The 23274-nt window shown below is 34.7% G+C and overlaps 1 protein-coding gene across 2 annotated transcripts in view; it reads right to left on the reverse strand.

Annotated features, from left to right (window-relative positions):
* The window catches only part of LOC123554697 (uncharacterized), a 43527-nt gene that overhangs the window by 12671 nt on the left and 7582 nt on the right, over positions 1–23274 (reverse strand). The window contains exons 4-25 of one of the 2 annotated variants that reach the window (XM_053547805.1): positions 22693–23244; positions 21814–22365; positions 20937–21488; positions 20343–20705; positions 19581–19720; positions 18925–19120; positions 16343–16512; positions 13998–14236; positions 13105–13421; positions 12379–12518; positions 11900–12095; positions 11377–11721; positions 10641–11018; positions 10220–10423; positions 8425–8712; positions 7647–7786; positions 7243–7441; positions 6043–6342; positions 3133–3272; positions 2426–2627; positions 1941–2255; positions 392–721 (exon numbers count right to left, since the gene is read on the reverse strand). In XM_053547805.1, coding sequence (XP_053403780.1) covers positions 392–721; positions 1941–2255; positions 2426–2627; positions 3133–3272; positions 6043–6342; positions 7243–7441; positions 7647–7786; positions 8425–8712; positions 10220–10423; positions 10641–11018; positions 11377–11721; positions 11900–12095; positions 12379–12518; positions 13105–13421; positions 13998–14236; positions 16343–16512; positions 18925–19120; positions 19581–19720; positions 20343–20705; positions 20937–21488; positions 21814–22365; positions 22693–23244 — 6258 coding nt within the window. The remainder of the gene's footprint in view (positions 1–391; positions 722–1940; positions 2256–2425; positions 2628–3132; positions 3273–6042; positions 6343–7242; positions 7442–7646; positions 7787–8424; positions 8713–10219; positions 10424–10640; positions 11019–11376; positions 11722–11899; positions 12096–12378; positions 12519–13104; positions 13422–13997; positions 14237–16342; positions 16513–18924; positions 19121–19580; positions 19721–20342; positions 20706–20936; positions 21489–21813; positions 22366–22692; positions 23245–23274) is intronic. The other variant, XM_053547806.1, reaches the window with a different exon arrangement.

The raw sequence follows: 23274 nt of genomic DNA on the forward strand, positions 1-23274 counted from the left end.
TCTGTAGGCTGTCTGGGCACAAGAGTGTGTAATACATGCAGCATGGATATCATAGGTCATCACCACATCAGAAACAGCACATTCACTGTCGCGCATAAGTTATGTGAAGTAAGGTTAACCGTGATTCTTAGAAAGCACCTTTTTAAGGATTATCTGACAAACAGAGAGAGAGAGAGAGAGAGAGAGAGAGAGAGAGAGAGAGAGAGAGAGAGAGAGAGAGAGGGGGGGGGTATTAGCAAGGTCGAATCTGCAACGACAAGTCGACAACACTTAGTAAGATTAAATTGCGATTACACTTCTAACTACGCTATCAATACAACCTTAAAACAGTTTCTAAGATAAAGCTAAGCTTTGAATTACACCGAGGCAGTTTTGCAGTTTCAAATTATACCTGGAACAACTGTAACGTATTCGGCATCCATTAACTTTTCCTCTTCTGTTTTAATAACACATCTTATGATTGTTCCATTCCATTCTGTTGTATACTTGTTGTCAAACTTTATCGTGGCAATGTTTGAACACTGCTCCAAATTAAATTTTGCAGAAACCAAACTCGTTACTTCAACTTTAAATTTTCCGTCTACATTCGATTCCAAATATATAGATGCATTTTGTGAGCCAAGTTCCCCGGTACATCTAGTTTCAAATCCTAACCCAGCCCAGGGATCAGAGTTTTCAACCATGTCACTTGATGGATCTAGTACTGGTGCCTGAGGTTTCCCTGAAATGGACATTTCATGCATTAATGTACAATGTTTAGTAGCGAGTACTATGCATTTAATTACAGTGCAACCTCTGTAAAGCAACACCCTTTGGGAGATACAAATATTGACTGTTATGTAGAGGTTGTTGCTCTGGAGAGGTTAATTTGATAGTATATTTCAGCTTAGGAACATTTTGATGATGTTGTTATAGAGAGGTATTTGCTTAAGACAGGGCCGGTTTGGAGAGGTTGTACTTATATATTATATAAAATATCGAATATATTTAAGAAATAATAAGTTCACAAGCGTAGTTTATCGTAGAATAGCCCGTGTTTTGGGTTCTTATGCGTAAGAATATATCACGAAAGCCGTAGGCCTGAGTGATATATTGTTTCGCAAAAGAACTGTGAACTCGGTTTATTCTACGATACATCACACTTTGGAAATTGTTATTTCGATTCTAACACGACATACAAATGTACTAGTATCAATGGTGTTAGAAAAAATGGTAACTACTTTTAACGACATGAACTACACTTCGTGCTACGTACCTGGATCATTCTATAAATAGAGGATGACGTCACTACTTTGCACGCGCAGGGTTATCGCAAAATAACCGTTGATTAATTTTCTTCTTTGTGTATATAGGTTATTTGTTGCTCGTGTTAGAATTATCATCAAACGTTCCAAATAAATATGGATGTGATACGATGAGAAAATAAATCATTTATCTACATACCTTGTAACGTTTTGCAATGCTCAGAAATAGGTAAAGTTTAACGTCACGCCGACACAATTGTTGATAATAAAGCGACTTTGAGAATTAGGTAGGAGGAATTATATAACAAAAATTATTCAAACAATGATAGAACGTATATGTATTCTGAATTCATACCACACGAACATAACTTGAACATTTTTGATGTGTGGTAGAAAGCTGTAGAACATTCATATAAAGTGAGAAAGATCGAACCACTGGTAAGCGCTAATTGTATGTATCAATTTTATTTGATATGATGACATAATAATGGCGTGTGGTCGAATAAACAGTACTGGCGTTCTTTTTAAATGATGTAATAAATTATATTTTATGTTACCAATTTTTTTAATTTTATAATTTACACTTGATATTTTCTAATCTACTATATTTTCAGTTTTACAAAATAAGGATTTTAGAACACTAAATTGCATAGAGACAACCTTGTTTTAAAACGAATGATACGCCTTTAAACTTACACTGTACAGATAAAACAGCATTGTCTTCTGCAGGGTTCCCCGAGTCCTTTGATGTGCAGAAATAGTCGCCGTCGTCTCCACACTGTACTGTCATATTGATCATCAGAACTCCGGAAGAATCATTTAAATTACTCTCTTCAGTTACAACTGTGACACTGTCGCTGTTTGAATCTCCTGGGTATGATGCTACAATATCTCTATCTGTTCCTCTCGTGATGGTTATGCCGGTAAGACCGTCCACGCCGTCCACAATACAAGTTAGTATCACAGATTCACCTACGATTCCTGTTAAGATTGTAGTTTCGAAATACGTACCTGAAATTGTTGAAAGTAACATTTTATTCTGTCAGAATCATTATAAACTAGTATGATTTATAATCCTGAATTGATTTAATTTATCTTCTACATCTTGGCATACTGACTCCGTCCAATATATAATAACTTCCTATGCAAACAGAAAATGTTTTTAATATAAATACACCTACTGGGGCTATCAAGTTTAATGGCTTGTTTTGTTGATGACTGAACCACATTAGTTTCGTTACGAGCAGCACATCTGACCTCAGAATTGTTCCAGCGAACATCAGGATAGAAGATCAAACGAACGGTTTGTGTATACCGACAGTTTTCTAGGACCGCTGGATCTTGTTCTACACTTTTGTTGTAAATAGAAAACTCAGACTCGTTCTGAAATCAATTACAAAATTAATTACAAAAATAAAGATAATTTTTAACTTCTTTGATTTAAATCAATGCAAACAATGCGGTCAAATCTGTTTTTTTTTTTTTGTTTTTGTTTGTTTTTGTTTTAAGATTACAGGCTTGTTTAGAAATGTTTACGAAACATATAATTAGTTTATCTCCACAAGGAAAGTAACTTAACGTCAATGAACAGGCTCAATAAAACGGAGCAAATGTTTCGTTATGCTGAAACCGGGACTGGAGGGCGTTGACTGTAGCATGCATTTCCACACCGTCCGTGAATATGCTCAGTCAAAGTGAGCCTGCAACAATTTCATTTTTGTCGTGTATTGAACGACATATGGAGCTTCCATATTTTTCTATTAAAATTACAGAATCTTAGCTGAATATATTAATCATTTTAATGCATTTCTCACAGATTTCATCATTCAAAGCAAATGATAACTCAAGAAGATACTGACATGAAGTATTATAAGACGTGCATTATTACCATAAATTTGACCTCCAGAAACATGTTCGTTGCCGCGTTTCCGTCTTGATCCCTACCAATATCTCCACTGCAACTGATTTCAAGTCTCTCATTTAGTCTTACTTTTGATGGCTTATTTAGGCTAGGTTCAGTCGCAGGTGCTTTTATATAAAAATAGAAGCAAAGCAATTAGAACATTATTAAAAACACATTTTATGGGTTTATGATGTAAGACGCAATAAAGCATTTTTACCACATTTCACAAATATTTTATTTCATTAAAAGATTTTTGATGCAGCTAGCTGTAGATGGTCGTCGAATGAACAATATATTATATTAAGTGTAATAACTTAATAATTTTACAGATATCGGACAACTAACAGGCGTCCCACAAAGGGAAAGGTTATATTTAGCTATTGTTATATAAAGGTATTGAATAATTTTGTCGAAATATAAAATTATATATTGTTACAAAAATATAAGTCGGTCTAAATTTAATTTATTCATAGCGATATATATGATGTTATTTCAAAGATCAGACTTTTGAACTAAATTTGTGACATCTACTTTTAACTAATATACCAAATAAATGTTCACTACACATCATCTCATCGCCACTTACATATGCCATGACAGAAGTCAATAGATTTTACGCTCCAGACACGAAATATGATGTACAGAGTTTACCTTAGGGTTCCATTTGTGACATTTACTTTCGACCCTCTGATCCGGTTCATTGGCTTTGAGCACTGTTTTATCACCACCTACCTAACTATATGCAGACTTTTAAACGTAGACGAAATATGATTTAATAGTTATTACGTCATGCACCAAACAAAAAATATGACGGACAGATTTAACTTTTGTGCTCCATTTGTGACTTTGACCGTAGACCTACTGAACCATTTTAGGTGATCTGCATATCGCCTCAATCCCTTCTACCAATAAGTAAAGTTGATGTTAATACTCTGAATGTTTATTACGTTTTGTTTCAGACGACATATTTGACGACTGAGCTCTTCTTGTGACCTTTACCTTTGACCTACTGAGCCGGTTCATTTTTCATCGCCACATATCTATATGAATTCCGAAGTCAAAACCTTGATTGACTATTAAGTTATAACTAGGACCTGAAAAATGGCGGACAAATTTGACCTTCAAGCTCTATTTAGTCTGTTATACGCTCCGCACAACGTCATATACAACGTTTAAATCTAATGCCTTGAATGGTTATCAAAGTATGCTCAGTACACGAAAAATGACAGACAAATTTGACCTTTAACCTCCATTTGACTTTAACCTTTGACCGACTGAACCAGTTATGCTCCATGCACTAAATGTGACGGACAAATCTGACTTTCGATTTATGACGGACAGACAGACAAATGGTCAGGCGCACGCGAATCACATAATAAATTGATAGACGATTAACAATATATATACATGTATGTCAAAGCTGCTAACAAAGAGATGAAACTGTCACGCTTTTTCTTTACTAATATTTACAATTTTCATAAATATTATCTCAAATAAACAGGTTTCTACGAGGATTGTTCAAATATGAATGCATCTAAGCACATAAAAATGTATCCTTGATAGATTTCAATGAAAATTTTATTAGATAAGCAAAGTTTCATTCTTCTAATCCAATCCTTGAAGGCATTTTCATAGTCTTTTCTAGGTATACTATGAAGACACTGGAATATTGCAGAACCGAGATGTTTGCGCTGCACAAATTTTCGACCTGGAAGGTATTTTTTTGAGCCTTGGGAACAAAAAAGAAGTCACACGGGGCAAGGTCAGGCGGATAAGGAGGGTGAGGGAGCACAACAACCTTTTCCTGCTTCAGAAAGTCTTGTACAATAGACGCCTTGTGCGATGACGCATTGTCATGTAGCAATCTGACATTGGCCAAACAAGTTGCGGGTCTTCGATTTTTGAAATATTTCTTCCGTTTTCGAAGAACTTTAGTCTTGTAAAACTTTGCATTTACGGATTTGCCTTTAGGTACAGCAACCTGAATGGCAGGAACATGAGTTGTGAAGAATATGGCATACATTACCTTCTTGACACTCATGGTCCGCTTTGCAATGCATGGTCTTTTGCCAGACTTTGTTGCCCATATTTTGTTCTGTATCTTTCGTTTGGGCTCAAAAAAAGTGAACCCATGTCTCGTCACCAGTGACGACATTTGCGAAAGACCGTGCATTGTAATTTGGAAACTGTTTAATCAACAATTTTGCGCATTGCACGCGTGCCTTTTTCTGCTCATCTGTCAACAGATGGGGAATCCATCCAGCACAGGTTTTTTCTCATTTTCAAATTAAGTTTTAGAATTGCATGAGCTGCTCCTAATGAGATGCCAACCATACTAGCTATTTGCCTAGCGGTGTATCTTGCATCAGTAGCAACTATTTCTTTCACTCTAGCAACCATCTTGGCGGACGTTGCTGTTTTCGGCCGACGGCCATGTGGTGCATCTTCTATTGAAACTAACCCATATTTGAATTTCTTAAACCAACGAATAACTGCCGGAAAAGACATTTCATTATGCTCATAAACAGAACATATTTCAAAAAAATGTCTTTACGCCCTATGCCAAGAATACAACGATTCTTAATATAGGACCGTATTTCAACGGCGTACGCTGACCTTCTTCCAAGTATTTTTGTATTAGTATACATGAGTAGGCAATGTTTAGCGAGCGATAGACAGCTAAAGTGAACGGATTTTAATGGGTATCAATGTAAAGCTAACATGTTTATCTACCCAAATTTTTTAATTTCCTCGTGATTTTCGCATTATTGAGCGAGATAACGTTCTAGATGCATTCATATTTGAACAATCTTCGTAGTAATATATGGGATCTCTTTAAATATATCGGGAAAATATCATGTGTTAATCTGGCAATTAATTCATTCATTTACTTACACACAACTCTCAGTGTAAGAGTCGCGGAAACAGCATCATTTAACATGATATCGTAGTCGCCTTCTTCCTCGCAACTCACTGCTGTGAAAGTCATGTTCACTTCCGTGACTGAAGGTATCGTAAGTGTGAATGGGGTGTCCTCCTTTTTATAAGGTAGTGCCACATTGACTTCGTTGATTAATGTAGAAGAATTTTTAGTAACAACTACACTTGTGATGTTTGTTATGTCTTTCAGTGCACATATAAACAAAACAGATTCACCAATACCTCTAGCCTGTAACATTGGCTCACAAAACATAGCTGAAAGATGAACAAAGTAAATGTTATTAGATAAGTGCAGTTATATATCGAGGGGTTAGTGCCAGAATCAGCTACGTACCAATATTGTCGTTATTCACTTTTTGTATACCCTGATAAAGCACATTCTGAGACATATTTTGGTAAAATTCTTGTATTTATATCTTATGTTTATCTAAAGGTACTCAATAACGATCAAATCAGCTATAACTGATAGTGGCCAATAAATTGTACAAAAAAACTACTATCGATACACATGTCTTTTGATCTAAACTAGAGATTCCTTCATTTAACTTAACCATAACATGATTTATATTGATAAGATGTTCTGGCAATTTTCCACTGAAGTTTTAACTTTAAAATTTTTATTGCTCAATCAGGAAAAGTAGATAAAGCTGTTCTTTTTGCAGAATGCATTTTCTAAATTTGTCATATTTTCTCAATGCCAGAACAAGCTTTTAAAATATTTTTCTTTCTCACTATGACACGCAAGTAGGTTCTAGTATTTTAAATTAACTATTTTTTAAACTTAACAGATAAAGACAGTTAACAAAAACATTTACTTTAATGTATAAGTAACATAAATAGTTATAACAGAAATATATGTAGACCATTTCTTTTCTTCTGTATAAAGATACCTCTATCTTTGAAACACATAATGGTTCCTTTAAAAAATTGCTTATGCTGCATTTTTGGACATCACGACTGTAATGTGGGATAAAGCTTTGTGCTGATTTTGATTATCTTTCTTGTGACTTAGAAGAAACTATGTATATAAATTATATGTTTCAAGTGATTATTTGCTTCAGCAATTTGTTTATAGTCAGCAATTCTGTTTAACATTTTTATTTTAAATCTTCTATTAGATCTACTTTAAAATAAAGGCCATGAATCACATTTTACCTGGTGTTTGTAACACAATGAGTTTTGGTGACGAATATGTTACAACCCCGGTGTCATTTTTAGCTGTACATCTAACTTGAGAGTTATTCAAAGAAACGCCAGGTGTTATGCTGAACACCACCGATTCTGAAATCTCACAATCCTCTTCTGATGATGCCCTTGTCTCGTGGTCACTGTATTCTTCAAACTCGCTAGATTGCTTTAAAATAATATAAATAAATATACATCTATAAATTATTTGCATAAGTACTTTTTCCACTTTTCTAGCAATCGCTTTCATTATTATCTTAACAAAACTTCAAATACAAGCAAAGACGAACGTACAGATAGTATTCTAAACATTTGCTATCAAGGAAACATGTAAAGCTGTAGATATTTAGTCATAAATAAAGTAAACTGTTAACCTCCGGCATGACTTCTAGGTAGATAACTGCTTTGTTGTTGCCCTCTTTATCACGACCTATTCGGCCGCTGCAGTTAATTTTTGTCTCCTGATTTGCAGTCATTATGCCAGGTACAGATAAATTTGGTTCGGTTGGTTCAGCTAAAATAATTTAAAACACACAAAGTCTTATATCATCAAAACTGACAAACATTAAAAAAACATTCGAAACCAAAGAACTACCAGTCATAGATGATTTTTCTTGCCTATCGTTTACAAATTATAGAACAAATAAAACAAAACGAAATACTTTTTTTACAGTACATTTTCTCTACAGTAGCGTATTTAAACAAAGGGCAGGAAGTAAACGTCCTTATAAAATTGACGCCATGACGTCCTTGTGACGCACAACTACGAAGGTGTTTTATTTTTATCGAATTCTAAATAGACGCTATATCATCAGTGTACAGATCGTACGTTGTCATTAACAGCACGAGTCATCTGGGATTGGTGTTAGATTAAATGACCCATAATGCCGTTCCGATGTGCAAGAACGGTATTTTCAGATATCAACATTTTCTTGAGTAAGGAACTTTTCAACAGTAAATTTCTTTATTCTATTGTATTTGAAACTTTGAAAAACAACACTGATATGTTAGTTACATTCATTGAAATTTAGATGTAATAATCGTACTTAAAATGTCTTATCATTTTGACATGCATATTACTTAATATTCTTAATTTGCATGATAAATAAATAATAAATTATGAAATAATATTGTAAAATACTTCGTACTTACAAATAACAACCAAAGAATGTGTAATGGCTGTTTGATTATTTAGACTGATAACGTAATCTCCTTCCTGGTTACATGATACGTTTGAAAAACTGAGGATGACAGAACCTTCGCTGACTTTGACATCTACATCTTTGGTTACTGGTATTGTCATCTCTGTCACATTTATTTCAAATGCAGCGTAATTGTTTACTGAAATCTGTCTAACTTCGCCAAAGTCTTGAGTATCACAAGTGAATGAAACAGTTTCCCCCTTGTATGATGCTGCATATGTTTTGTCGCACTTGATACCTTTGTTAAGAAAAGCGTATGCTTAGGATTACAATACATTTCCTGTAATACCCCAGTCACACATACGGCGCGGATAGCTACGTCTAACCACGGACAGAAACGTAGTTATCCATATCGATCCGTACCTGAGCCGTACCTTAAAGTAGTAATCCGCATCAATCCGTACCAATCCGTACGGCTCCGGTACGGATCGATACGGATTACTACGTTTCTGTCCGTGGCTAGACGTAGCTATCCACGCCGTATGTGTGACTGGGGTATAACGGATTAAAAGTGAAATGATTTTGGAGTTAGAAACAGTTGGGCCGAAAATTATAAGCGCTGATTATTTTAAATATTCTTTTATGTATCAGAGTATCAACTAAATGTGTATTTACAAATCAAAACCTCAAACCAATTTAAAACAACCACTTTTAGGCCGGTTATATTACCAAAACTTATGCAAGAACCTTAAACTACTTCCAACATAAATTTTTTTCATCTTTAGTTACTAATGAACTATCGGAAATAGGCATTAAAAGAAACTCTAATTAGGCTAATTAGGTGTTTTTAAGGGCAGCTCCTTTTAGATTATAAGTAAACAAAGTATTGCAAATTTACCTAAATAAAATCAATTAAACAAAATATTATTTAATAGTATCATTTCTTTACTAACATGCATGAATTACATAAGCAGTTAAAGAAGAATTTTATGAATAACTATCGTAACTGTTTATAAATTTGAAGTAAATATAGATATTATCAAATATCCCACCAATCAGCAGAAACATTGTGAATACATTTTTGTTTAACATATCCCTATGAATGTTTTTTTCTTGTTTCTGACTTTGGGTAAAAGGTTTTTGGTGCTCAACCCTTTTAACTTCAATGCCGACGAGTTTATCTGAGATATATGTATGTATAAATTTGGTTAGAAATTCTATGTTTTGAATTTTGACAACCGGCGCTTTTTGACAAAAATGGTAAAATACTAAACGTAACCGACCAGTACTTGCTAGAAATCTAAAAAAAAATCCGATATTCAAAGCAAACGTGTATGCTATAGTATACAAGTTGTAGAACCATTCAGAATACGGTCAACAATAATGGCCACAATAAACATATAAGACTTTACTTCAGAATTATAATATCTCAAAAATGTGCCATGATATTTTCAATGACTTTTTATCTGTCTTTCATTTCCTTGCACGCTATTTACTTCATACCAGAAAGTTGTTAAAATTAGTTCATTTCCAATAGTTAAAATAATCAGTCTCTTTTAAAGCATTTTCTCTATAGGTAGGTGACATTTAACCAAAGCAACCAACACTAACTTTTATGGGGATACATTTGTAAAATAAAACGTCGATTTTGTTGTTATTATAGCAACAATGCTACAAAAATTACAAAATGTGTACTGACACAACATGAATGAGCAACTCGAAATACTTTCAATGAACAAAATAGCATCAAATTTAACAGGTTGTAAAGACGTAAAAATGTCTGAATGGAAACACATTTTATCCACCTGTTATGTTGCAGCCGCCAATAGAGGAGCATTCCACACAAGGATTACCGTCGACAACCTCGTCGTCAAAACATTCATTTTCACTTTCACTGCAACCCACAGGAACTCCAACAATGTGACCATCTGTCGTTTTATCACATTCCACAAAGAGATGACAGAAGTATGGATGTGACACATAGCCAGCTTTCCCAACACATATGTCGTCTTATGAAAATGTGAGAAGTAATACTATAGGAAGTATGTTGCAATATCCCTTAGGCAGTTTATTATTTTTTATATTTTAGCAGAGAATTAAAGAATTAAATGTAAAAATATTCGTTAGTTTTAAAATTATCATTTCATTTTATTGTTTAAGTTGTTTTATCTCCAACTTTTTTTAGAAACAGAATCATAGAAAAAAAGTTAATTTGATTATGCTTACCTGAAACAATATTAATTGGTTTGTCATCAAATAAGTCGTCCATGGTGGCCGTAAGTTTATCAGAAGGACGTATTGTACATCTTAAGCGTTTGTACTGCATATCAATGGTTACAGTGTGAAACGCGAAACCTATTGTTTTGTAATTCGTACACTCGGATGAATCTGTTTCATTGCTTACAATCCAACCAATTGTATTATTATCAATCCCAGGCAATGGTGCCAAGAAGGTTTCATATGATCCATTGAAATTACTTTGTACTTCTATAGTCCCTGGTGGGTCTCCTACATCACCCTTACAGTAAAAGAGTCTGTCCCCTAACGTGAATTTGTTTTCGATTATTTCACGTGACATTTCTAGAATAGGCACTTCCGGTTTCCCTACGAATTTAAATGTAAAAAATAGAAATGGTATAAATAATATGTTGTCAAAACCACTGTATTCTTCAAACAGAAAAAAGACTCTTTATTTATTTTGTGCAAATTAAAAGATTCGTTGACTTGAAAGTATAGCTATTTTAATTTAAAGTCCAGTACCTTAATATAAGTTTCAATCGACAGTAACATTGAAAAGGTATAAAATAATGACCTATGTAACAAAGGGAAATTCAATGTAGTTTGGTCACAACGAAACAAAAACATGATTTCTGCAGATTTTTATGTATTTATCAATGACCTAATTTTGTGAATATTTGAATACTGCTACAGGCATAAAACTGGGCAAAAGGGCGATACATACTTTGATACGTCACTGTAGTCATATCCTCTGTTGTTGAATTGCTAGTCATAACTGCGCACGTGTAATTAATATCACCCACGTCTCCCATTGCATCACTACACATCACAGCGTCGAAACCAACAGCTAATGTAGCTGTATCATTAGCAAAATTGCTTTCATCCGCCACCAAACTTATATGGGGTTCATTCGAGTCCGGTGATTGATCGGTACTATTTATGCCAATGATAACCTGACCGTCAGACCGTCTTATCTCTATCCGTTTCCAATCCGGTACATTCTGAACGTCACAGGCAATAGATGCTTTTTCGCCAATATTGAATACGTATGACGAGTTCTTGAATGCAACTATAAATTATAGCAGATATTTTGTATTCTCAGTCAGTATTAAATACGCGGTTTTAAATACTTCATGAGATAGTAATTTCTGTTGCTAATTACAGACACAGACGTAAAGATCAGCAAACGCAGTTTAAGTATCTAGGAAGTCTATGGTATATACAAAAGTATGTAAATGTTATATTACCAAACGATGCAAGAATGTGAATGTCCTTTTTTTCAGACAAAAGGTCATCCCCCTGTAGAGGGCGAATCACACATTGTGCCCACAAGTCTGAAGCGACTGTAGATGTCGGTATCAGTACTGAAAAGGAGTCTTTAAAGTAACAGCCCATCTCTTCCGGTGTATCTGATCCGTTGTACGTTACATTGCTACCATTATCCTGTGACATAATAGTAAATACTAGGTCAAAAGAATGTGACAAATTGGACGCTGTGTAAGACAATTTTTAAAGCTTGAATTAGCATTATATGGACACTTTTCTCATACAGATACTAACATAATATTAATGTTCATTATCAAGACTTGCTATGTTAGACTTTACAAAAGAAACCGGGATGTAAATGTGTTAAAGTCTGAATAAGATCTTTATTAAAATTTGTTGTCATTTTCCGTCTCCTTTTGTTAACAAATTGTAATAAACTATCAATCCTAAATAACATTACCCCAAAATTGGTTTCAAGCAGAAGTCGTCCTACAGGTTGACCTGATTCTCCCTTTCCAATAAGACCAGTGCACTCAACTTCTGCCTCTCGACCTATTAATACTTTGTCCGGGATTGTTATTTCTGGCGTTGCTGAATCAGCTTTAATTTGGAAATTACATTTATTGATATGCTTTTATATAGATGTGTAAACTTATCTATTTATCCCTGTATAATCTTAATATAAATTGCACCTTTTTAATCTTTTATTAGACAAGTAACTTCACAAAAAAGCAATTACTAACAACTGGTTATTTCTGCAGAAGTGATACACTATAAAATTATTTATCATCTGTTTGTAATAATATAACGATCTTTTCAAATTTATGCTGTTAGTCAGATGAGCCAAGTTCTAACATTTCAATGTATATACAAAGCTTGTCTTAGGGAAACATAATCCAATTATGCAAATGAAAAATGCACTGACAGTAAAAAATGCCGATTCCAGGTGCAAAGTAAGAAACAAAGGTTTCCAAATTAATAACTATTATATGCAAAAGGAAATGTGATAAAACCGTTGTTATTTTGATAGCTCAAAAATTAAAAAATCTGAATATTTATCTTTTATAATATATTTACAACCACAAAGAGTCTTACAGACTCGGCCAATACCATAAAATATGGTGAAAATATACATATAATATGAACCGGTGTGTTGCTTTGGAAAAGAGTTCAATTATTTACTTACATACAATTGTCAGTGCAAGAGTCGCGGAAAGAGCATCATTAAACACGATATCATATTCTCCTTCATCCTCGCAACCCACAGCTGCGAAAGTCATGTTCACCTCGGAGATTGACGGTATCGTTAGTGTGAATGGCATGTCGTTCTTTTTATAAGGTAGCATCACATTGTCTTCGTTGATAAATTCAGTAGTATTTTTACTTATAACAACACTTGTGATATCTATAATGTCTTCCAATGTACATGTAAACGTAACGGATTCACCGATACCTGTTATCTGTGCAACTGGATCACAAACTAAAGCTGAGCAGATAGAAATACTGAAACATTACAAAAGTAATATTTGTGCACATAGATGTTTTTGTAAACGTATATTGTATTTTCTCTAGGCTCTCAGTATTGACGTTTCGTTAATTAAAATGTGTAATATTTTTAAAAAAATCATTCTAACTTCTAATCTTCCCAAGTCTCTAGCATCCTTGTTTAAATTATACCCGAAATTCGGTCATGCTGAAGTAACAAAAATCATTCCTACGATCAATTTATCTCATGACGGATTATTAAACTTTAATTTCTTTTTTTTTTCATACGGCACGTTTGACGGAAATTGTTTTTTTTTCTCGTATATTCTATGAAGTGATCCGGCTCATTAGTGATATACATACATGTTAATAACCGTATACGTGTACAATTCTACATGAAGTTGATACATTACAATAGCTTATGCTAGAGCTGATTATAATGAAATGGTAAGTGTGAATCAGCAAAAACGTATATTACAAAGTATATTATGTATTCTCCTGAAAAGTTTGTTAAATATGGATTCATTAAACAGTAAACTTTATATTTTCTACACTTACAAAATTATATAGATAAAACATTATGCTCAAACTAACTTAAATAAGGATCTGTCATCCATTTTATTTTCTTTTGATGATACGTATTTGTCGTCGTCTAGTCGAACATAACGGCCAGTTGCTTTTGTTTGTATCCTGTAACAGTCCTGTGTCTCCATGAAAACAAAGAAGCGCATGTGGTCGTCGTCAGTAGTGTCGTTCACGTTCCCATAAAGATACTGCGCAGGCGCATCAGTGACGTTATACCCATCATACATATAGATCGGCTTTGCGACAGACTAAAGAAGGGTAAGAAATCATAAAGAATATTGTATTTTATAGAACTACATATCCTTTCAGAATAACCGAAAAGCATTAACAAAAACACATTTTTGTTTATATGACTGTTTAGCTACATGTATTACTAGTGTAATTATGTATTTCCTTGACGTCTTATTGACAGGAACATCACATGGTGTTGCAATCATAAACGTTTCTAATATTTCAATGTGGCTTTTAGAAGCCACTTTGTGAATCATCTAAAAACTATTACAAGAAGGCCATGATGGCCCTATATCGCTCACCTGAGTAGAGTTGCTTGCTTGAACAAATTTCTTAGCTTAAGCTTTAAAAACAAAACAAAAACAAAAAAGAGAGTGGGTCAAGGTAAATATTATGCAATATTGCTTTTGAAATCTGTAAAAAATATTACAGTGGTCTAAATCATTTTGCTGTAGCTTAAAAACAAGAAAGTAAGTTAGTAGGTCACTTTGGTGGTCACTGAAAGTTAGTTTAAAGATCGGCATGCAAAACTGTATATATCATCCGGTTTTCAAGGTTGTATCTTAAAAAAAAAAACAAGATAGTAGGTCAGTACGTCATACTGAGGGTCAATGAAAATCAGAATTACGATCGGTGTGCAAAACTATACATGCCATCCAAATTTCAAGGCTGTTTCTTAAAAAACAAGAAAGTATGTCAGTAGGTCACATTCATGGTCACTGAAAGTCGGTTTTAAGATCGGCATGCAAAATTGTACATATCATCCAAATTTCAAGGCTGTATCTTAAAAAACAAGAAAGTAGGGCCAAAAATAGCAGATTTTGTACACGTGACTTTAAGAACGTCATGGAAGTATTATGACGTCGCCGGGCAAAGCGTTTATTATTTCAAGTCATTTAATGCAACAACTTTTGCATATCACTTAATAAACATCAAACTTTGAATATTTAGGAACGGTTAAAAATAATTTAACTGAAAAATAACTTAACCGTATATTTTTGGTTTCATCAGGGGCCTTTTATCTACACACCTCTATTTTCATGATGCACTGGTCCTTTGGAATTTCCGTTGCCATGACAACACAAATATCAGTTAATTGTAAAATATGGTAGAATTTGATTTCCCTTACATAACTGTATTACAATATACTTGTTACTAGTTTTTGCATGAACATAAAAAAAACAATAATTTTCCAGTATTTTAAACCAACTTATTATGCAATATTTATATCGTGTCACTACGCAGGTTTTCTCATGGAACGGCCAATATCATTTTAATATTTTACATGGAAAAATTGCTTTTGTGCTAACTTAGATATCCTGAACGCTTTACAAATACCAATTCGACAGTGAAGTCAGCATTGTGTTGAGAATGGCTGAAATTTTCAATCAAAATCGTTTTTGGCCACCAATTCTAAACTTTTGAAGGAGCGGTGGTCTAGCGGGTAAGGTGTCGGACGCTCAATCCAGGGGTCGTGGGTTCGAGCCCTACTGGGGTCACGACCATGATTTCTCATATGACACCAGTACTGGTTTTTCTAGGAAGCGGATTCGAGAGTGGTTTCAATAAGCTTGAAGCTTTCATCACAATCGAGCTAAAACAAATTAGTATAAACTAATTCTAAACTTATCATCAGTTTTTCTTATAATTAAACAAAAACATCCTGTTACCAGCCCCGGAGTTCTTCAGAATAATGTATAACATCAATCCTATATTTAAAGAGAAATCAAGGAAAAGCCTTGTTACGGAAATGTATTTATTTTGTTAAAGACAGTTATAGGTCATATGGAGACTTTCTAGCTTTTGATGGTAGAGGAAAACCCTAGTTGCCCCTGCGTGCATTATTTCATCACGAGCGGGGACCTGGGTAGAACCATCGACCTTCCGTAAGCCAGCTGGATGGCTTCCCCACATGAAGAATTCAACGCCCCGAATAAGGTCCGAACTCACATCAATGAGGGGCAAGTGATTTGAAGTCAGTGACCTTAACCACTCGGCCATAGTGATGGATTAAACAGTGAATAGTATTGTGAGAATTTCACTTGCATTTTCTTTCAATCGACAAACGCAGGTTAACCAATGCCTTTAAAGATGCAAATATTTTAATACTTTATATATCTAACCTTTATTTTGTATGATTCGTCCATTTGTTTCTCAAAAACAAATTTGACAAAATCATCGTCTACTTGAAGTCTAGATGAAACTGCCTTTATGTTACTATTATTTCCGTCAAAATGCCAAAATTCGTTATTTTCTTTGGTGATAATCTTGTACTTCACTCCTTCAATATTTACTGAAAATAAAAGAACAACAATAAGTACCTGTGAAGTTTTTTTACCGTTTATTTGAATATTTGAAAATTTGAATTATAAACTCTCAATCTGAGTAATGGCGCTAATCATATCTTAGAAACGTTTTCTGGCTATTTTGCAAGAATGGACCATAAATTTTAGGGTTAAATTCTTTACACAGCATACTATATTCTGCTGTAGAGCCATCCTGATAACTGTTTTACCAAGAACAAACGTAAATTCGTTTGATGAACTCTCCATAACTAGAGGTTGTTTTACACCACTCCTACCACTTACCACATGGAAATAGTAAAATCAGACAAATTAAGGACCGAAACATGGCGATAATATGCATAATAAAACTTTGCACTGATCACTCTTGTAAGGTATATTGGAAATTCGCCCTATTACATAAGAGAAGTGACTAAAGCATCGTTAAATTTGATGAACCAAGGGCCGTAACTCTGCTGAAAAAAAAACGAACAGGTACATGACAATGTACGACAATTAAGGCTTGGCGGCCGTAAAACTCTCCCCGTACATTCAATCAGAGCTGTTATACTTTGGTATTTTCAGTTCATCGTTTAGCACGATATTTATGTTGTGTTAGCAGTACTGTTTACTCTTTCGGCTTTAGCTTTCGTCTTGGGTGGTTCCAATACCCCCGTTTTCATAGCTTTGAATAGTGTATAATCATCCCTTGGACGTGGTACCCGCTGTTTAACCACTTTTGGCAGTTTCTGTGATATGCAGATCCCCTTTCTAAAGTCCAGTTTGTTTAGTTCTGCTCATTGTTGTCTCGTTTAGGGCAAGCCCATTATTTTAACTGGGAACCATACGCCGCCTCTCATGGAATTGCACACTAGTGTATCATTGAAGGTTCATATGCACCGCCGTATGAGCAAATATGCGGATATCTCTCAATTGTTTTTGGTACTTGTAACATGTGTAAATATCGAGCTCTGCTCAACCCGGGGCTAGAGAGCATGGACGGTAGCATGCATTTCCGCTGCCGTCCATGAACAAGCTCAATCAACCCGAGTCTGCAACGTTTTCATTTTTGTCGTGTTGAGCGACCTGTAAAGATTGCATTTCTTCTATTTTGGAAGTGATTACTTTTGTGAAACTTGGTGTAATTTGTATTGGAAATATTAGAACAGCTGCCTGGAATAAGGCAAAATACGACAAATAAAGGGTCATAACTCTACTACTGAAAATCACTGAACATGAACATGGCAATAATATGCACAAGGAGGCTTGACACTGATCATTACTGTAAGGTCTGGTGAAAATCCGCCCAATAATATATAAGAAGTAGCCGAAAAAAAAAATTTGATGAATCAAGTGCAATAACCCCGCTGACAATACTCGGTTTGGTGTTAATCCATCATTAGGGTCGGAGAAGTTTCGTGGACAAACTTTATGACATTCAAACAGACAAGCAGATTGACAGACTGATTGTTAGCATTAAATCAATATGTCTCACCACTACACGCGGGAGAACAGAATAATACAATAAAGTTGAATATATACTGATTTTCCTAAATCTATGCCCCTTTCTGAAGTGAAATGTTAAGTCATGTGCTCTTTCCACAATGGAAGCATTGGATAGTAAAACTGAAAAGTCTGCAAAAATGTGTTGATGTCAGAGCCTGAAAAATATGAAATTTAAAGTTCTGATGAATGATTCGCTAGAATTGGGCATATGTCTAGCACATACGTGTCACTTCATGGTAAAGCAATTTCGGCCCGCCCTTCTATCGTTAATACGATAAAAAAATAGTTTCAGAAAAATTTCTCATTACTGCTTACGTTTTCGCATACGGATAAATGACCGTTACTGTATAGACCAAACTCAGGTTGGCATTTCAATACCGCCGTTTCAAAGAAGCCACGAAATACAATTCATTGATTTTAAACAAAACTATTTCATTCTTTGAAATCCTTACAAATATGTAAATAAAGCAATATAAACAATTTACAAACTACATCAACGCATTTTTATTCAGAAAACCGAAAATGGTATATTGGTTCTAATACTATGATGCAATTTCATAATTTGATTTCTGTGTTGTTGAAAGTTGTCATAACAATTCTATTCTATATGTTTACAGATGTATTCCTTCTTTCAATCATTGCGGCGCGATCACTAACTCTCTCCTGCAGGGCATCGACCCCATTACTTCACCCAAAAGTAAAGAATGTCCTTTGAATGCCTAGAATGCAAAACAATGCTAAGTTGCTAACTCAGTTTTATCGAGTCTGTCCGTAATAGGTAATAAAAAGCACAGGCTTAAACGGAATTCTGTTATACAGATATTGAATGTACCACATGATTTCAAAATACTTGGAAAAAATACAACCCCGTAAGCTATGCAAAGATAAATTTAAACAATATGTGAATGCTATATTACCAAATGACGTTAGAATATGAATGTCTTTCTTTTCAGACAGTAGGTCATCTCCCTGGAAAGGACGAATAACGCACTGCGCCCACAAATCTGAAGTGTCTGCAGATGTAGGTATGGGAACTGAAATCGAGTCCTTGAAGTAACAATCCACATCTTCCGGAGTATTTGATCCGTTGTACGTTACACTACTACCATTGTCCTATTGTAGAAATAAAAATGCAAGAATGAGCTTATATGATAAGATTGGGTAATATATTCTTACTTAAGAAAATACATTTAATATTAGCACAGTTGTATAGCCATATAGATATTTTCAGTGTAAAATGTCGAAGCTGCAAAAAATTACTGTTTCCGCCGCAACAGAACAAACCATATTATTATTATTGTTTGTATCGATATACAAATGATCATTATTAGTATTTTAGTATAATATATTTTAAAATATTTTCTACATGTCATGACAGGGAATTGCATTATTTTGATTTTTCTCCAAATATAAACGTTGAAATCTTTAAAATTGCTTTGGAAAACGGTCTTCGAATCACACCGAAATAAAATGAAAATTACATGCTTATATCAAGGGGGTGAAGGAAAAATACGCTGCTTCATAATAAAGCTGCAACCATTTTCCATATGAACCTGGAAATTATATATAATACCCCAAAATTTGTGTCAAGCATAAGTCGTCCTTCAATTTGACTAGATTCTCCTTTTCCAATAAGACCAGTACACTCAACAACTGCCTCTCGACCAATGAATACCTTGTCTGGGATGGATATTTCTGGAACTTTTGAATCAGCTTCATTTTGGAAAAAAAGAAAACATATCCATTGTTATTCTATATTACTTTCTAGATTTTGTGAAGGAAGTATAAAAAAAAGCCAAAATGTATTACCAGTATAAAACATCGATGTTGCTCACTGTAGATCTGGAGCGTTCTTCAGGTAATATCAATCGGAAAGCACTGCAAAACTACGCAAATTATTGCATGTCCGCCCGCATTTGGAGTATTATATGTAAGATATACTGACTAAAGGTTAGGGTTAGTATTACCATGGTTACAAAATATATACATTAAAGATACTCATCATTCAAATCGACTGAATTCGGTACCGGTATATACCGGAGTCTGTAATTTATCACAGGTGCTCCAGGTCTGCCATAAAGGATTAGATACCGAAGAAATGCAAGGACAAAAGTCTAATAGAAAAAACGACATTCAAAAACGCAGCCACACATACAGCACTTAGAGCATAAAATATAAATATACATCTGAAATTAACACATGGTGACAAATTATATTAATAATAGTTGAAAAATAATATATCTAAATTGGTGGTAAAGTAAATACATTGGCTAGAAATTATTCAAATAAATATGTTAATGCAACAAGGGGTTAATAAAAGTAAAGGTCAACTTACTTGTTATATATGCCATTGTGCTGGTATTACTGATTTCGACTGGACTTTCTAGTTCACCAACAATGGCAGTACACATATATAACCCTTCATTGTCACATGTCACAGGGTTAAATTGAAGTGAAATTGCAGCGCCATCTTTATTCAGTGTGTAGCTGGCAGTATAGTTGTTATCGAAGGTAGTATGAACGACAGAGCCAGTTACATTGGAGATCGTAAATATTTGACTGACAAGGTCACCAATTTTATCATCAACCTTCCCAATGATTAGGGTTTTCCAGTTTGGGTTATCCTTCATTTGGCAGGTAACATTTACAGATGCCCCCTCTTTGAACGCATAGTTCTTTTCCGTAAATGAAAGTGACCCTGAAATCACAGGCAAACCAGATTAAAATATTTTAACTAGTCGCAACATTTTAAACGCATAAAAGTATCAAGGTTTCTTTCTCGATATAATGTATGGTAAAATTGTTTTGTTTCTAATTTTTTCCAAATATCTATTATACTACAAATAATTCGGCAATTCAACCTTATATTTCATATATACAATGCATCTTGAGTGGGCAATAATTATGCTAGAAATGTGTAACTTCTAACCAGGAATAGCGCAGACTGGTTCTCCGTGCCAATTTCCATCAGCTTCACAGGTCACAACTTTGACCGATTCATTTGTAAGTTCTAGACCATCCACGCATGTAACAGACAATGACGAATTGAATGTTGCATTTCCATTTTGATCTACCACATACGTGTTAGTGACAGGCTCGTGTATTCCACAGTCTGTACAGGAGACATTTAAGATTGCGCCATTGGACTTGATTTCTGTAGGATTCTGAGGATCACCTACAACGGCAGCACATGTATACAGCCCTTCACTGTTACAGGTAACGGTTTCGAATTTCAGTGAAACAGAAACTCCATCATTTTCCAGCGTATAGTCAACAGTGTAGTTGGTATCCAATGTTTCATTATATATGGATCCATTGGCATTGGAGATCATGAAAATTGGAGTGGTGGGACCACTGTCGTCTTGATCTTCTTTTGCTAATAATACTGTTTGCCACCGTGGATAATCTTTCACTTCGCAGGTAATACGTCCAGTGTCACCCTCATCAAATGTATACACGGTTCGTGCAAACGATACGGATCCTGAAACAAAAATAATGACATTTAGTGAAAGCATGATAAAATAATCATCAAATAAAAGCAGACAAATGTTGATCGTGTCAGCATTTTATATCATAATAAATTATTACATTCTCCGGAAACGGAATGAAATACATTTTTAAGGTACGTTTGATTAAGCATTATTTAATATTCAATTAGACACTGTTTCTATCTCTTAGCACCTGAATAAATAAGGGACAGTTCTGCTTCGCTCCGTCATAAATAAGTAAATGAATTCTAAGTAATCAGTTAATCAAAATTTTTATATTTCATCCTGAACATCTAAAACGTACTTGTATGTTCTTACCAGGAATTGCGCAGTCTGGTTCTCCGTGCCATTTTCCATCAGCTTCACAGGTCACAACTTTGACCGATTCATTTGTAAGTTGTAGACCGTCAACGCATGTAACAGACAATGTCGAATTTATCGTCGCTTCTCCATTTTGGTCTACCACATACGTGTTAGTGATAGGCTCATGTATTCCACAGTCTGTACAGGAGACATTTAAGATTGTGCCAGTGGACTTGATTTCTGTAGCATTTGCAGGATCACCTACAACGGCAGCACATGTATACAGCCCTTCATTGTCACAGGTAACGGTCAGGAATTTCAATGAAACAGAAACTCCATCATTTTCCAGGGTAAAGTCAACAGTGTAGTTGGTATTCAATGTTTCATTATATATGGATCCATTGGCATTGGAAATCTTGAAAATTGGAGTGATGGGACCACTGTCGTCTTGATCTTCTTTTGCTAATAATACTGTTTGCCACCGTGGATAATCTTTCACTTCGCAGGTAATACGTCCAGTGTCACCCTCATCAAATGCATACACAGTTTGTGTAAACGATACGGATCCTGAAACAAAAAGAATGACATTTAGTGAAAGCATGATTAAATAATCTTCAAATAAAAGCAGACAAATGTTGATCGTGTCAGCATTTTATATCATAACAAATTATTACATTCTCCGGAAACGGAATGAAATACATTTCTTTTTTTATCTAAGGTACATCTGATCAAGCCTTTTAGTAAGGCACTGTTTATGTCTCTTAGCACCTGAATAAATTAAGGTACAGTTCTGCTGCGCTCCGTCATAAATTACAAAACGAATTCTAAGTAATCAGTTAACCAAAATTTTTATTTTTCATCCTGTACATCTAAAACGGACGTGTATGTTCTTACCAGGAATTGTGCAGTCTGGTTCTCCGTGCCATTTTCCATCAGCTTCACAGGTCACAACTTTGACCGATTCATTTGTAAGTTGTAGACCGTCAACGCATGTAACAGACAATGTCGAATTTATCGTCGTTTCTCCATTTTGGTCTACCACATACGTGTTAGTTATAGGCTCATGTATTCCACAGTCTGTACAGGAGATATTTAAGATTGTGCCAGTGGACTTGATTTCTGTAGCATTTGCAGGATCACCTACAACGGCAGCACATGTATACAGCCCTTCATTGTCACAGGTAACGGTTTCGAATTTCAATGAAACAGAAACTCCATCATTTTCCAGCGTAAAGTCAACAATGTAGTTAGTATCCAATGTTTCATTAGAGATTGATCCAGTGGCATTGGAAATCATGAAAATTGGAGTGGTGGGACCACTCTCGTCTTGATCTTCTTTTGCTAATAATACTGTTTGCCAGCGTAAATTATCTTTCACTTCGCAAATAATATGTCCAATCTGACCTTCGTCAAATGCATAAATATTTTCTGTAAATAATACGGATCCTGAAACCAAAGTAAAGATTGATATTACAA

This window comes from Mercenaria mercenaria, chromosome 7 (genome assembly GCF_021730395.1).
Source record: "Mercenaria mercenaria strain notata chromosome 7, MADL_Memer_1, whole genome shotgun sequence".
Lineage (NCBI taxonomy): Eukaryota > Metazoa > Mollusca > Bivalvia > Venerida > Veneridae > Mercenaria > Mercenaria mercenaria.